At 35.7% G+C, this 17,666-nt stretch overlaps 1 protein-coding gene across 4 annotated transcripts in view; it reads left to right on the top strand.

Annotated features, from left to right (window-relative positions):
* Positions 1-17,666, top strand: part of LOC126178373 (syntaxin-1A) — a 378,467-nt gene that overhangs the window by 297,211 nt on the left and 63,590 nt on the right. For 2 of the 4 annotated variants that reach the window (XM_049924528.1, XM_049924527.1), the window contains exon 10: positions 416-1,311. The exons of the other annotated variants lie outside the window; for them this stretch is intronic. In XM_049924528.1, the coding sequence (XP_049780485.1) occupies positions 416-493 (78 nt within the window). In that variant the 3' untranslated portion in view covers positions 494-1,311. Of the gene's footprint in view, positions 1-415; positions 1,312-17,666 lie in introns of those variants that run through there. 4 annotated transcript variants of the gene reach the window in all.

Below are 17,666 nucleotides of genomic sequence, written 5' to 3'. Positions count from 1 at the left end.
TCTAATTTAGACTAATAAGTAATGTAAGTCACAAAACATATTGCATTAGGAGGTCCCTTCTATAAGTAATTCCTTAGAGCATGAGTTAAGGGTTTTGTGGGTGGTGTGACAGTACTTCTAGTATTACAAAAATAAATTCATCAAAGTGTAAGAAAGTAGCTTTGCATTCACATGGCTTCCTGCTAGTGCAACAATTTGACAATAGTTTTCAGCTCTTAAGTACCTTTTGATAAAGTCTTTTTTTTTTAACCAATAACTGACAAATTTGTAGTTTTTAGTGACTAATTTCTCTACAGTACGGTATGTCACCACCATTCATGTTTTGGCAAAAAAGGAGTTAACTATTTGCATTATATTACCATTTTGCTTGAATGCTTCTTTTTAATTTACCCCATTTTTTTGTTTTGTTCACAGAAAAAAGATCCTGTTAATAATCTGCCTCGTAGTAGTCGCCATCATTTTAATTATTATTTTGGCAGTCACTTTGAGCTGAATGCCTGGTGAAATAGTTACCTAAGACTCGCTTGCGTTAACCCCACGTCCCTAAAGTCTGTTGTGCCTGAAAATCTGTTAAGGGAGAGCATTTGTAAACAATGTTACAGTGCAGGAATCAGTTTCAATAAAGTATTAGTTTTGGTAGGTATTTACAACATTTTGCACTGGGAAGTCTTGAAGTGTGATGACATCTGCTGGTTATGCGAGGAAACGTAAGCGCAAACTCTACCTTACATGCTCGGGTGTGTGTGTTTTCTGTCCCTTGTTTGGATTACTGATGAAATGTTCAGGACATTGTGTAATTAATGTATAGTAGTAAATTAGTTAAAATCAGAGTAAATTATGCATATTTTCATTACAACAACAATAATTTTGTAATATATAATTTGAAAATGTTGATAGCAATATGAAAAAGTGTGATAAATATTTGAATATTCTTGCTTTGAATGCAGATGATTGTAATAATACAGAATACTTCTTATAGCTGGCAGTTCATATGGTGGGCTAATAAATCCAGTTTTATGATATTTGTTAAAAGGCAGTGTTGGAAATAATTATGTTTAAAACTTGGATGTTGAAATGTAGTCATGTTTCATTATACTTGCTGCTGCTCAATAGCATAAATAATAATGAAGTTCCTATTGTTTTATGCCCTCCTGTAAATTTATCAAGTTATTCATACTATTTAAAACCTGTCAGTTCTCTGTCAACTAGACAGGTAATACCTTTTTCTCCATAATTGGCTTTCTGGGGAAGTCTGAACATGTTTGTACAGTTTTAAAGAAAAGAATAAAATGCCTAATTACTCACTAGTTACATTGAAAAACTGCAATGCCTTTTTTTTGACATTATTCTGTATTGTGTTATGTATAATTAAAATACAAAACATTCATTAAAAATGTAGTTTCGAAGTTGCTTCTACCTTATTAGTTTAGCAATATAAAACAGGAAATCATTAATGTAACAGGTCTGCTGCCGTAGCATGGTGGTGAGGCAACTAAGAAGTACTAGTACCACTACTGCTGCATGGCAGTGAGCAGTTTTTCATCTCAATTTCTATTACATGAAACTGCCTGGAGTACCTCTTTTATAAAAATAAAAACTAATTACATAGAGATATTTTCTGATGCATGTAGTAGAATTCTTGAAATGCCTTTTGCATTATATTCAAGTCACAGCATAGTAGAGAAAAGTTAACAGAACTATTGACAGCATTTTTCTAAGCATTTAAAATATTTTAATTATTTTTACAGTCAAGTTGCATTTTTATAAAAAAATTAGATGCTTTATTTATATTTCAATATTTCTATATAATTACTTTGTATTTTTTATGAAGAATTCATCTTGATTACTGTCCCATAGGAATAATTTCTTCACTTGACAAGCTTTCCTGGTAGTGCATTATTTTTTGAATCTCATAAAATGTGTTAATCAAAATTAAACAATGTCAGATGTGTCATCACTTGTGGCTGGGAGGATAATCTGCAAGCTCATATGCAGACTGGAATGGTAAAATATTATATGTATCACATTGGAAATACATACATCTTTCCAACCATGATAAAATATCACCAAATGCAAATACTTTTGGATGTTTGTAGGCTTTAACTTAGTTAAAATTCACTTGTATTGTAGTTTCAGTGTGCTGTGCAGGGAAATTATTAGTCACTAACAGAAAGGTTAAAATTTAAAAGTTGTCAATAAGCAGTGCCTTCTTTCCTTAAATTTTTTTATAAGACACAGGACATTATTTTTGTATTTCATACTAAGATTTCTTAATATAGTGTAATGAATTTCATGAAAGACAATAAATAGTAAACTGCATAACTAAATTATTTTGAATAACTTTTTTCAAAGTGGTCAAGACACCATCATCAGCTCAGCAGAGTGAAAATATCAGCCAAGGAGTAATTTACTTAGTATATAACACAGAAAATGTGAAGTCATTCTTAGATTCTCTCTCAACACCCTCCTCCCCCCCCCCCCCCCCCCCCCACACACACACCCCCCACGCTATTTTCGCTCTTTGCCCCCTCCTGTCCTATTTACTCAGTGTGTCCTAAATAAGAAAAATTAAATGTAAAATGACTTCAGGTACTTCAGCTAGGTTAGTTCCATGTGTTGCATTTAGAACATGGGCTAGAAAATGTATCTCCTAGCAGCCCTTCTTTTATGTGTAGAATATTGTAAGTGAGTAAAAAAACCATGTGAAATTACTTTTCCTCAATGTTACTTTCTTATGACGCATGTAAGCTGTATAATATTCTTTTTGTTGCAAACTATGATCAGATGTGACCCATATTGCTTTCAGGGTAATGAGACTCCCAGTCACGAATTATCTGTTTTCTCATTGTTAAAGTGATACCATGTTATTGTAGCCCACTTCTGTACTAAACGTATTAAATATTTCATTCTGAAAGTTTCTTGCTCTCGACAATGCAAAAAAAGTGGTGTAGTTTCTTCATAAGTCCTCTAGATCTCCTTGATTTTCATTAACATCTTTACATATATTCATCTACGTTTTGCCTGTGAACAATATTAAAGTATACAATGGTAATGTGATTTGTCTTCTAATTTTTATTTAATTAGAAATGTACATACATGGAACTGCCACATACTTAGGTTCATTACTGAATGAAATATGTCGAACTGAATGAACAGCCTTACGAACTGGGTATTGAATCTAAACAGGTTTTTTTTTTTCTCCCCCCCCCCCCCCCCTGCTGATGGAACAAAATTCCACAAATTTCAGAACCAAGACAATTCATTAATGAAAATTTTTTTCTTAAACAATAAATGTTGCCCTTATTGGCAGAAAATGGTGCAATCAATGCAGCCACTGACATAAAAGTACCAAGAATGATCATGGAATGGCAGTGAGACTAGACACACACATGGGAAGGATAGCAGTTCCTTGGTTTTCCTAATTGCATGAGACTCTTTCCCTAATGGTTACTTTACTTGCGCATCCTTCCCCAACCCAACTTTGTGTAATGAATATGATTCTCTATTCATGTAATGTTATTGTTGCAGTCATTAAGGCGATAAACCAGTCTTTCTTACTATTCTGTTTTCTGAGTGGAATATTCCAACTTAAATGGATGTATGGATAATTGTGTTTATTAATAATTAGTTCCTATTTCAAGCATGTAGTTATTTGCAGAACCACTGCATCTCTATTCTGTCCCAGTAGAATGAAAATTGTGAGGAAGGAGGTAAACAGACCAAGTATGCCAATTTGTACATACATAATTTTGGGCAATTAATGTTCTGTTAATTAAAATTGTACAACTGCTACTCTCATGCTTCATTATTACACCCACACGTGTGCAATTAACCGTCTTATCTTAAACCCTGTCATATCTTGCTTCTTAAGAATATCTCCACAAAACAATCACAACTATGTTTACTGATCCCATGCATAGTGCTATTATGCTCAATAATCTTCTTTCTACTTTAATATTGTTACGTTTTTTCTACTTTAAATACTTGTGGAACTGGTACTTTTTTAACTTCCAAATTTCACCTGTTGACCTGCTGCCACAATCACAACTGCAGATAGATGGACAGAGTTAATATACAATCTTTCTAGTGAATTTTTCAGTCTGCAGAAACTGATCAGAGGAGAAAAATTGATAATTTGCATACTGCAATGACATCTTGTGTGCAACCTGCTCTCTTAAGTAGTCACTGAGTTAGACAAGCATTAGAGATGCTCTGAAACCTCTGAAGACAAGAATTGAAACAATTGGCTGTAAGGGCAAAGAAAAGAGACATGGGAATATGATAACTGGGAGCCACAGTAAGATACCTTGTAGTTAAAGATCGTGTGAGGAGCCACAGTGGAGAAGTAAGGAAATGTCACTAACAGTTCCCACTCAAGGTTAACATAAAAGATTTTATAGAAGAAACCAGAAGCTGCTAATGTTTGTAGTGCCACCTTGGGACAACGTTCCTTTATTTGACAATACATACTATTACAATTGGTTAAGATGAGCCAGCAAAAGCAGCGATATTTAGCTTCTTGAACAGTAATTATGGAAATGATCTTGATGAATGTGGTGCAAAACTCAAGAAATTTAGTCCAAAATGTGATTGAATATCAGTTGTGTATACTTTCACCCTCTGGCTGTTAACACATCTCTCATGACAACTTGGCTCCAGTATTGTGGAATTTGATACTATATCACTGTCTCCCTATTACGAAAGTGAGCAAAGGGGTTTAAGTAACAGGACTCGGATTTGAAACATATAGTTTCCCAATTATTCGTGCAGACAACCAGATTCAAATTTCAAGGCAAATCAGTTCACTAGAACAACAGGGAGTTACCTTAAAAAAATTCAAAGGCAGTTATTCTGCTGCAGCTTTGTCCAATCCAACCTTTGGCTTTATTTCTTAAAGGCTTGTTTTTTCAGGTCGTCATTAAAACAGCCTCTGATATGAGATGAATGTCCTCAGGGTGTGTACAGAAAGCAGAACAACCGTTCCAGATGCTTTCCATGCTACCTAAAGGTGTACTTAAGATGTTGTGCATTTAAAATCTTGTAACAAGGCTGTCATATTTTCTGTTTATTCACTAAGAGAATAATGTCTGCAGTGATGCATATGCCTTATTTGATAGATAATTTGACAAGATACCTAAGTAAACAAAATGTATTAGATATTTTGTAAGCAAGGCATAATTTTTAGAATGTAGGGGTGTACTTAAATGGAGGTACTTCAGTTATTGTGCCATACAGTGATATTTGTTGTTGAACGCCAACCGAAACACGAAGAATAGATTTTTGCCTAATTGACTTTGTAACAAATCCAGTCACTTTGGCACTGTTCACATACATTTTGCTTTGTTCTCTGTTGTATCTCCTTTGTTATAGAGAAACTAACACTGGCATAGGAGTAGTCCTAATCAAATTTGCATTTACACATTTCTGTGAGCCTCTTTCTTTTGTTGTGTTTTTAAATTTCCACCTGGTCATTCACATTTGATTTTCCATTTTTTGTCTGCAATAGTTAATGCTGATGTTACGATGGTAAATCTGGAAAAAATAAAACTTCTTTCCTCCAGTCCATGTTTGTGTTCTGGCACTGACACACTCATCAGTGTGTTGCTAAACCATACTCTTCCTTTGTCTTTTTACAATAATTAATGATTATTGATTAATAAATGCATTCTGTACTGCACAGTGCATCCTGTGATTTTCTCTCTAACTTAAGACATTTCAGTTTTTATGTTACATATTGTATTGTTGTTCATATGTAAGTATATTGGCTGTGTGTTATAAAAAATTTTGTCTACTGGGGCACAAATTTTCTCCGTAATACAAGCGGTCCTTTGGAAAGCAATGAGAGGGTTGAAACATGTTACTGTTGTGTTGTAGAGTCTTGATTGTCGTGAGCTGTCACAGGTACTCATTATTCAAACCTTTTCATAAATATTAATGTATGTAATTGTAATATAATTGGATAATTTAAAAATTGACTCAACAAGTGGTGGTAGGATCAACGATTCTTCTGGAAGAAAGGTTGAAGGAGACGGAAGATGGCTGGAGGAACACACACATTAGTTTTAAAGGCCTTTCCAAGGACTCAAGGATTGACAATGTATGTGATAGGGAATAAAAGGGGAGAGCACCGAATGATAGGTCACTAGTGTGGAAAAATGGAAGGGTGGTGGGCACCAAATTATCTCAATTTTGTGAGAAAATGTTCTCGATAAAGGCCTGCTGTGTAAGCTGAAATGCCAGTCCTTGAGAGACATGGATGTCAAAAAAGGTATAGATGATTGAGAGATTGAGAAGTAAAGAGGGTTATTTACTAGTGGAACACCTTCCGAATGAATACATTCAATCCTTCCCCAGTAATTTTAATAAATTTGCTGAACTTCACTCTTTCTTTCTCTGAACTTTGGTTTTGAACCACTGTTGATTCCCATATTTTATTCAGACTGCTTTCACGTGGTTATATGTATGCTAGATTTTTATGATTGGGCAAATTTCTATGTGATTTGTGTACATAAGTGTCCAGAGGTCTGTTAACTTCCAGTGGTGGTGGTGACAAAAGTACTTCATTCAAAAAGAGTCTCTTCTCTCTTCTGTTACAGCCTCAATGAAAGTTGTCTAAGTAGCCAAATAAATAACACATCATACCGAAATCACCAGGATAATTGACCTATTATATAGTTTTACTTGAATAGATAGGTACATTATTAGGAGACAGCTTTTTTATTTCCAAATTAATCTTTCTGGTGAATAACTAGACAATATAAACTTGTGAATGAATGGACTGTTAAGAAATTTTGACACTTATGATAAATGTTTTATTTAAATAGCTGACAACAATTTTAAAGGAAAGGAAACAAACTTAAAGATAAGTGATGCTTAAATGGCACTTTAAAGAAACATATTTTGCATTATAAACATGGGACAAAGGCAGTGAAGTTGAACAGGTCACCTGTTTGTATAACCTCAAGCCAGAGCAACTACAGAAAGGGATCTTGTAAAATATGCTACTCACTGTTGCCAGGAAACTAGTCATCGTACGAGCTAAATTGCATTAGCTTACAAACCTGAAAAATCACTCATGTCAGTGAAGTCATCATAAGGTTGGGAAACCCTAAAAGACTTCATCATTCAGCTTGCTGTTGACTTTGAAACATGAAATAAGCAAAAGTTTTTCTACATCCAGCAAATGTAGTTCAAATACCATATATTCCAAAATATAATTACCCTTATAAATAAGGTAATTTTGACTGGACGCAAGTGCAATAATATGAAGCATGTAAATGAGGAAGACAAAAATTATTGTGTTGAATGAAAATGAAAAATCAATGGGACCAAATGCTTTCATGTCGAATTTCTGAGATGTGTGAAACAGTTGACGGAGTATATCTGAATGACAGTAATGTTTAGTCAACCAACAGTAAATTTTAGTAAGTCAGTGTTGGATGAGTGATACTGTTCTCAAACTGGTGATGGGAAATGAGGGTATCTTGACTCTCGAAAGCTTAAATCCTCTTCACACAAACTATGCTTCTTTTTACCCTCCAAAAGATAGTGCTTCTTGTGGGACAATTATTGGCATGCTGAAAAAAACAGGTTTTGAATTATTCTCCGCCATGGCCATAAGCTGCATGACAAGTAAGGGTTTTTGAGTTCCATTCAGAGTGAACAGTATATGTGCAAGCTGTATGTATTTGCAGCACCAGAGAGTGAATAAGGAGGAAATCAGATTGCGTAACTTTATCACAAAGATATATACTGATTAATGAGTGTTGCCATGAGTGAAAGATCAGCATGCACGATTGTTGGTGTGAATTTGTAAATATTGAGTCTTAATGACTGTGGAAAGTCTGGAAGGAAGATCCAGTAGCTTCATAGGACTGAATGAGAAGCTACTTCAGGAAATAAATGGTGAAATTGCAGTACAAGCTGCTGAAAAGGCATAAGATGTATAGGTGTTTCATCATTTTATTGAATATAGTGTTTTAATACATGGTGGTGGCTACCTAGAGGAGGTAATGAGCATTTGTGTGCATCACAGTAAATAAATTGCAATGTTTTTGGGAACACACGTTTATTTTTTTGTATTACAGAAGATGATTTACATAGTAATGTAAGCACATTGTTTTCATGGAGAGCTGTGTTTGTAAACAGTGAACTGTTTGTGACTTATTGGCTAAATTCCATTTATGAAGACATACTTGACCTTTATGAGACCATACAACATATAAGATAATTTGACAGGGCAGCAACACATGCATTTATTCAGTGAAAATAATAAACCTCATTTGTTTCTGAAGATCAGTGAAACCAAAATTGGTTCTTTGTCATTTTTGTAAATAATTGAGTTTGTAACAATTAATTTACATCTGATGCCAAAGCAGATGGTCCTTGCATGCCACAGTATACCAATTGGAGCTGTGTTGCATGGAGAAAAATATCTTTCACAGCCAGAGTATTTCAATTCCCAGCAATATTTTTTTGATTTAAGTACATCCTCAAGAGAGTGCAGCACATCTTGCTTTCTTCTGAGATGAGATGCTTCGAAATTCTAAAGTGCTTGCCCCATTTTCTTCAGACTTTAGAGGAAGAACCCAAAGTGAAACATCATGATTGACATGTGCTTCATGGTTTGAAAACCGCTGGTATAAACAAATGTAGCTTCTCATAGTATTCCCAAGACATTTATTTTAATTTTTTTAACTCATTAGTTCACTTTGAAGTAAAGGTATTATTTTTGTCTAGGGATAGTGACTAAAAAGTTATTGTAGTGAACTTCATTCTGAATGGGAAGAAGATGACTGACTGCATGTTGGGATACAATAACTGAATGTGTATGGGGGAGGGGGGGGAATCTATGATGATGGAACTTTTCATCAGGTGAACTCAAGCTACTGTCCTTCCTTCCATAAACTTGTTGACAAGTATCTCTTACCAACAGAATGTATTAAATTTATGCAAAAGTGGACTTTTGATTTGTAAGAAGCCTTCCATTATATGAAGCTATGCATGAATTATCCTCCCAGACTTAGAGATTGTTAGAATTATTTCCTTTACTGTGAATAGAGTGTCTCTTTTTAACAATAACAATATTATTATTATCATCATCATTGTAATGGAAATATGTGAATGAAAGATAGCTAATGATTTGAGGACAAACTACCACTCCTTAATATGGAGAAAATACAGAAGCAAATGGGCACGTAAAGCTAGTAGTTTTTAACTAACGTACCTGAGGGTTTTCTCTCTCTCTCTCTCTCTCTCTCTCTCTCTCTCTCTCTCTCTCACACACACACACACACACACACACACACACACACACACACACATTTTACCCCTCCCCTCCAGTGATTGTTGGTGAAGAATCTCTCAATTTTTATGAGCCTCTTTTGGTCCAGTGAGTTTTCTGTGCTTCGATTAGCGATTATTCGTCATGCTATTATTTGCAACAATTTTCAGAAAGTATTGTCTTTGATCTTCTCACAGATACTCTTATCTGTGCTCACCTTATTCCAGCAATTTTTTTTGTAACTTCAAAGTTAAAAACCTAGTGCAGAAATTCACAGGTCATATTGAAAAATTAGAACTGTCAGAAAAATATGTAGTAAATACATACTACCTGTTGAGCAATAAGTGTGAATTACTTTTTAGAAATAAATAAATAAAGGTAGGAATAAATCAGTTATCTATTTTGTGTTTCTTAAGTACACTGTTTAGTGTAGTCGCAGTTTAGGTACTGCACAGTTTGCTTCAAATTTTCTTTTTGTTTTGGTCTTTTTGTTATTTTTTAATGCATGATTTTAACTGAATATTAAATTTTCATAGTTTTCTTGTTGTGTAAAAATTTGTTATGAATTATAACAAATAATATTAGTATTAGATGATGTTGATGATAAAACCTTTAATGTGATATTGTTGCTATAAAAGTTGTATGTGTGTGATGTTGTGATGGGGGGGGGGGGGGGGGGGGATAGTTTTACATAATACTTTAAATACCTTCCTTGCTGTATTAAGGCTTCCCAGAGCAAATGCATTTCTACAAGCTCCTTCGTAATACAAGAAATCTGCACATACCTACTAATTCCTGTGTCCTAAATATCTCAGACAGTATGCCTAGTTTGTATTAAGCATTTTACATTTAATATAATACTTACATAATTCAATGCAATACTCAAGATTTGAATATTTTAAAAGAAAGTCACTATTGTTTGTGATGGCCATTTAATGTATGTTACCAGCATCACAGATGCAAAAAAAAAAATTGAAACTGGAAGCATCGTGTTTGTGTATTTTTCTTTTGGTACAAAGATGAAAGTATCTGTAATGTTAAGATCTGGCACAATATGTGATTGTATGCATATGGAATTGCATGCACAGATGTTTCTGTAAAATGTTTGACACTTTATTTTTAATACATTTCAGAAAAGCAATTCAGAGCTGCAGTTCACATTACTGCCAATCATATTACAGATCTTAATTAGCTAAGGTGTCATTTTGAAGTAAATACAAGATTTATATCTAAAAAGAAAGATGGTGAGACTTACCAAACAAAAGCGCTGGCAGGTCGATAGACACACAAACAAACACAAACATACACACAAAATTCTAGCTTTTGCAACAAACGGTTGCTTCGTCAGGAAAGAGGGAAGGAGAGGGAAAGACGAAAGGATGTGGGTTTTAAGGGAGAGGGTAAGGAGTCATTCCAATCCCGGGAGTGGAAAGACTTACCTTAGGGGGAAAAAAGGACAGGTATACACTCGCATCTGCTTGTGTCTTGTATATGCGGATGGATATGTGCATGTGTGCGAGTGTATACCTGTCCTTTTTTCCCCCTAAGTTAAGTCTTTCCGCTCCCGGGATTGGAATGACTCCTTACCATCTCCCTTAAAACCCACATCCTTTCGTCTTTCCCTCTCCTTCCCTCTTTCCTGACGAAGCAACCGTTTGTTGCGAAAGCTTGAATTTTGTGTGTATGTTTGTGTTTGTTTGTGTGTCTATCGACCTGCCAGCGCTTTTGTTTGGGTAAGTCTCATCATCTTTCTTTTTTAGATATATTTTTCCCACGTGGAATGTTTCCCTCTTTTATATTCATATCATTAAATACAAGATTTTGTTCATATAAAATTGTATCTTATTTTGCCAGGACCTTTCTTTATGTAACATGTTTACATTGCACAAAAAATGATCATTGATTGTCACACCCTTTTTTTTTTAAGACTTCTTAGTTAAACTTTTGGGATTCTTGGGCAGGGTGGAGGGGGGGCGCAGCAATTGTAGAAAATTAAATTAGTTGTTGAGAACGAAAATGACATACTGAACGGTTTTCGTTGGAAGCAATAATTAATTTTGTAACAAGTTGGCTGGACAAAAATGTAAGAGGGTGTACTACGACAGACTGTGTCAACAGTGTTGAGTGTTAAATTGTATATACATCTGCGACACTTCAGTTTAATTACACTCTGTCATCTTAAAAACTATGCTAGTATTCCATAAATTTTTGTTATTTTGTGCCAAGTCTTCAAAGATCCAGATTTCTGCATATTTCATTGAGTACATTCTCAAAGGAAATGTTAAGGGAATTACTACAAACTGAATCAAATCATCAAAATGCACGTGCATGTGTTTCACTTTATACACCTTACCAATAATTGTTTGCAATAAAACAGCATATTTACTGAGCAAGTAGCATTTTGAAGATACATAGTTAATTCACTGTTTGTTTCATAGCTTTATTACATACTGACAATGTAACAAGAGAGTACAGATAGTCATGTGGATAAGCACTCACCAGTATTATTCAACTTTCCAGTTTGTCTGCTACCGATGTTGTCTGTCTTTTATTAACAGTGCTGTACCCCTAGTGAATTACAGGAATTCACCTCATTCAGGAGTGTCCTTCTGTACTACCCACATATCATTTTCTCTCTCTCTCTCTCTCTCTCTCTCTCTCTCTCTCTCTCTCTCTCTCTCTCTCTCTCTCTCTAACAACTAGCCTCATACCCACCCCCATTTTTTTTTTAAATTTAGAATTAATTATTCTGCTGTAATTCACTTTTATGGCAAAATAAGATGTGAACTGCTAATTAGTAAAGGAAATAAATTTCCTTATTTTTTGTGTTATTTTGGCTACTGCCATCATCAGATGAAAACTTAGGACCTGTATAACAAAGTTCTCTGTCAGTATCAAAAACCTATGGGGCATAGATTTATGTTACTTACACAGACATATTAAATGAGGAAATATTTCAAATTATGCAGGTGATTTTGTTCACAAAAGGTGAACTGGCAATGTTTGATGCAAACGGTTAACAATAATTATGGAAACATTTGTCATGCATTTCCAATTTTTTCAGTTTCTCATTTGTGTATGCAGCGTTATCACTGTATGTGCTTGACAGACTATGATAATATTTATAACACCAAATGTAGTATAACTCAGGCTAAAGAAAGTTGAAAAATAATTCAAAATGTGTATGTGTGAAACTGTGCTTTGGATTGTGGGCAGAACAGCATTATAATAATATTTATTGTTGTGAAATTTGACAAACATATCTGCATTGGTGTTCAGAAGAGATCTGGTGTACAGCAAGGCTGATAAATACATTCTACACAGTGCTTGAATTTTGTGCGGTCTAAAAATAATCTCTGATGGTGGTGGGGATGATGATAATGATGTAAGTAAACCACAAGAAAATTGTATTTTCTAGATGCTTTCCCTTCTTGGTTCTGAATGTATAGTTTCTTTCATATTATGTGTAAGTGTGTGTATTTATTTTATTCTTTGTTTCTACTGATAATATATATTTGTTACTCTGATCATGTGCAATACAGATGTTATGTATATATAATATTTGCATTACATTTTAATTTTGCTTCCTTCATCATTTGCTTAGTTTTAGTTAGTGTGTGTACCTGTTCGTTTATTCCCATGTAGTGTATTGATTTTATTGCAGTGTTGCATTTCGCATGGTAAGTAGCCAGTATAAACAATTGAACACAGTGTACAGAAAATGACAGACAAAAATATTCCTTTGTGATTGCTTTTCATGTATTTCTTTGCCCTCAGAGTAAGGGACACATCTAGCATGTCTAAATATGAAACATTTTCTTGAAAAAACACAGTAATTAAATTATTGTGTGTGTGTGTGTGTGTGTGTGTGTGTGTGTGTGTGTGTGTGGTGTGTGTGTGTGTGTGTGTGTGAGAGAGAGAGAGAGAGAGAGAGAGAGAGAGAGAGAGAGAGAGAGAGAGAGAGAGAGAGAGAGAGATTAATCATGTGAATATATTTTTTGAACATAAATTGAGGCACCAAATGAAGTTGACTGGGATTTATTGGCAGTAGCATAAGTACAAAAAACATAAAAAATATTTTATGTGATTGAAGTATGTAATTGATGAGTGTGAGAGTATGCTGTACCCAATTTTTTGAGTTTGCATTTCATTGTGATTGTATTGCCATGTGCTCACAGTAGTCTAAAACGCTGATGTGTATTCATTTGTTCTAATTATGTGGCCCTGATATTTTTGTGTTTAACATGTTAAATGATGTGCAAGTAGCCTAATAGTGTTTGGGTGCCATTAATTTCATTTTTTGTTTTATGAGTTGCAAACTGCCCTAGCTTTTTAATGCTGTCTTTAATCATCAAACTATGTGTTTGAAAGCTATGGAAGCAGGTGAGAATGACAAATTGCTCAGTAAAAAGTTTGATGATGATGAAAGAAGTTGTGCAGAAAATGTGTAAAGAGAATTTGTGGAGGTTTGCAGAATAAAGGATAAATGACTCGAACTTCTTCATAAAGAAATTGGCAGAAAATACTAAAGAGGCCTTTGTCAAAAAAAAAAAAAAAAACACAAATACAACTCTCATGTACATGTCCACAGTCTCTGGTAGCTGAAGTCACACTATCAGTGGCAGCAGCAGCAGTGCATGATGGAAGAGGCAACAGGGTGGGGGTAAGGAGTAGGCTGGGGCTGGGGCTGGGAGGATTGAGGGAGAGGTATAGGAGGGTCCGGGGGGAAGAGGGGGCTGTGAGGTGCTGCTGGGTAGTGTGCAGGGATGAGGTGGAGAGGGGGTATGCAGGTAGTTGCAGTCGGGAGGTTAGACAGAGGGTGGGGGGAGGGTGTTAGTGGAAAAGGAGAGAAGTAAAAATACTGAGTGTGTTCGTGGAACAGAGAGCTATGTAGTGCCGGAATGAGAACAGGGAATGGGCTAGATGGGTGCAGCAATGACTAACAAAGGTTGAGGCTAGGGAGTGTTACAGGAACATAGGATATATTGGAAGGAGAGCTCCCATGTAATTACGAAAAGCTGGTGTCTGTCCACATGAATGACCACTGACAAGCTGTGGCCAAGAAACAACTTGACCACCCTGTTGCTGACCACACTGCTCAACAAGGCATTTGTCATATCAATGACTGCTTCACAGCCAGTGTCAAATGGATCCTTCTCGCAAACATCAGCTCTCCGAATTGTGCAGATGGGAACTCTCCCTGCAAGATATCCTACATTCCCATAACTCTCTTGGCCTCAACCTTCATTAGTTATTGTCCTCATATCTAGACCCCCTTCCCTGTTCCCATTCCAGCACTACACAGTTCTTTATCCTACACACACCCAGTCCTTTTATTTCTCTCCTTTTCCGCTACTCCCCCCTCCCTCCCACCTCTCTAATGGTCTCCATCTAACCACCTGACTGCACCTAGCTGCCCTACTCTCTCCACCTCATCCCTGCATGCGTCCCAGCAATACTTCGTCACCCCCACCCCCACCCCTGCCCCTACCCTGCTGTCCCTCCCTCTGAGCCTCAGCCTCTTCCATACCCCCCACCCAGTTGCCTCTCCCATCATGCACTGCTGCTGCTGCTGCTGCTGCTGCTGCTGCTGCTCATAATGTGGCTTCAACTGCTAGAGCTGCAGTCATCTGTGTGTGTGTTGTGTGTGTGGTTGACCGAAAGCTTATTTTGTGACAGTCTTCTTGTTGTGCCTATCTGTGACTCGTCACAGCATGTCCATTATATTCTGTATCCTGAGTATTATGTTACAATTAATACTTTTGGTTGGTTGATGAAAACAGTTGAGAAAACAAATGATACTGAAGAAATTTAAAAGTTATGCCATTTCAGCACTATTTCCAGTCTAGAACATATCATGATAAATCATTGTGATGGAAATACATCAAAATCTGTGCAGCATGTTATTCTTAAAAGTAAGGCTGGGGAATATATGTTGTCATTTGTGCACCTCAGTTTAAAAACTGAAACTGCATGTGACTAAACAACCACTGTTTCTACAGTATATGTGGTACACCAGGCTCACATAAAATAGTAAGAGGCACTGAACAGTGGACAGGCACATACTAGAGACAGGAAATTTTGTTTTCAGCCTGTTCCTCAATGCCCCTTCTATTTTTGAGAAGTTATCTGTCTGCCTATGCAGATAATATTCCACCCTCCATATTCCACTGGTGATAATCATATAAATACTGCTATTAAACTGAGAACAATGTGATTTCACAAGACTTCAGCAATGAATCAGAAAAAGAACTTTGAAGATAAAGGGAATTTTAATGTACTTACTATCATCTTTGTATTGAAGAAAATTGATAATTTGTTCATTAGAGATCACTCTGAAATCTGTGATAGGAATTGTCCTAGTTGTTAGGAAGTACTGGATACATAATGGGGAACAATTTCGCTTCATCATCTATTAGGAACTGGACAACATGAAATTACTTCTTTTATTTATTAAAGAAAGGAAGGGGGTTCACTTTGCGTCACAGTGTAGGAGGGAGAACATACCAAGATAATTTAATTACACATTTTATTGACGCCTAGTACTCGAAATCATCATATTTATTCATCTTGGACTTCATGATGAGGGAATATCTTAAGGAAAAATAGTAGCTGATCCAAAAGTTACAGAAAAAGTGAAGATGAAAAATTCATCGTAACTTAATGAAATAATGTTAAGAGGAAGTGCACAAAAAGATATGAGACTTACGTAAATAACAGAATAATTTACTGCCACAATAACAGTATATTTCATTGACAGGTGCTGCTGTAACAGTCTACATATGCATTTGCATCTACAGGATTGCTCTGCAATTCATACTCTAGTGCCTGACAGAGGGTTCATCAAACCACTTTCACACTGTTTCTCCACCGTTCCACTTTTGAACAGAGCATGGGAAAAAACACACACTTAAATCTTTCCATATGAACTCTGATTGCTTTTATTTTATTACAATGATCATTTCTCCCTCTGCAGGTTGGTATTAACAAAATATTTTTGCATTTGAAGGAGAACATTGGAGATCGAATTTCATGAAAAGATACTGCTGCAACAAAAAGCGCATTTGTTTCAATGATTGCTGTCCTGATTTTCTCACTATATCCATAACTAGCTCTCCTCTATTTTGTGATAATACAAATAAGCTGCCCTGCTTTGAACTTTTTTGATGTTCTCCATCAGTGTTATCTGAGGAGGGTCTCATATTGTACTGCAGTGCTCAAGTGGAGGATGGACAAGTGCAGTGTAGGTAGTTTCTTTAGTAAACCTGTTGCACTGTCTGTCTTCTGCCAATAAAACATTCTTTGCCTTCTCCACTACATTATCTATGCAGTCATTCCAATTTAAGTTGTTACCGTAGTAACTGAAACTTAATAGATTCCTTTTAGTACTCTTCTGGATGACCTCACTCATTCCATTGTTAGTGTCATTTGCTACTTTTCGTGCTGTACAAATATTGTGTCTAAATAATTTTCCAATTGATTTTGATCTTGTGACGTTTTTACTAGATGGTAAATGACAGCTTCTCCAAAGAATGAAATATGGCTGCTCAAGTTGTCTTCTAAACTATTTATGTAGATAAGAAAAATCTGAGTGCCTAGAACACTTCCTTGCAGAATGACAGCAATGTTTTACTCTATGATTTTGTCAATTGACAGGGTGTATACGACCCGGGACAACAGGGAGGTCCGGGAACAACCCAGGAATTTTTTCATCTGCGAGAAAACTGGGAAAATCCCAGGATTTTTTAGAATTCTGGGAATTATTCATTGTTTTAGTTTTCAGTTAAATTTTTGTAATTTTGACTGATAAGAACCGATACTGTAACAAAGGATATTCCATCGTAGCTGTCCAAGCGCAGTGACGACTGTTACCTGGCGCTCTCTGGCAACTGCTGAAACGAACCTATTTCTAACAGGTCGTGGGAAAATGTTGCAAATGCTGGTTTGAAAAGCGTTACATTCAAAGTAAATTTCCTTTTATGCAAGATGAACTATGCGTGAGAATGTACGACGAATTTCTTAAATGACGGAGAATTTGACTCTCATTTAAAAATCAACTCTTTGATGATAACTCTTTGATGATAACTCATTTAGAAGAATTTCGAGCACAGAAGATCAGACATTTATGTCGTTATTAAACATTTTATTGGCACATTTGCGTTATATATATATTTAAAAAGAAAGATGAAGAGACTTACCAAACAAAAGCGCTGGCAGGTCGATAGACACACAAACATACACACAAAATTCTAGCTTTCGCAACCAATGGTTGCCTCGTCAGGAAAGAGGGAAGGAGAAGGAAAGACAAGAGGATATGGGTTTTAAGGGAGAGGGTAAGGAGTCATTCCAATCCCGGGAGCGGAAAGACTTACCTTAGGGGGAA

This window comes from Schistocerca cancellata, chromosome 1 (assembly GCF_023864275.1).
Source record: "Schistocerca cancellata isolate TAMUIC-IGC-003103 chromosome 1, iqSchCanc2.1, whole genome shotgun sequence".
Classification (NCBI taxonomy): domain Eukaryota; kingdom Metazoa; phylum Arthropoda; class Insecta; order Orthoptera; family Acrididae; genus Schistocerca; species Schistocerca cancellata.
This window is presented reverse-complemented; position numbering and strand designations above follow the sequence as displayed.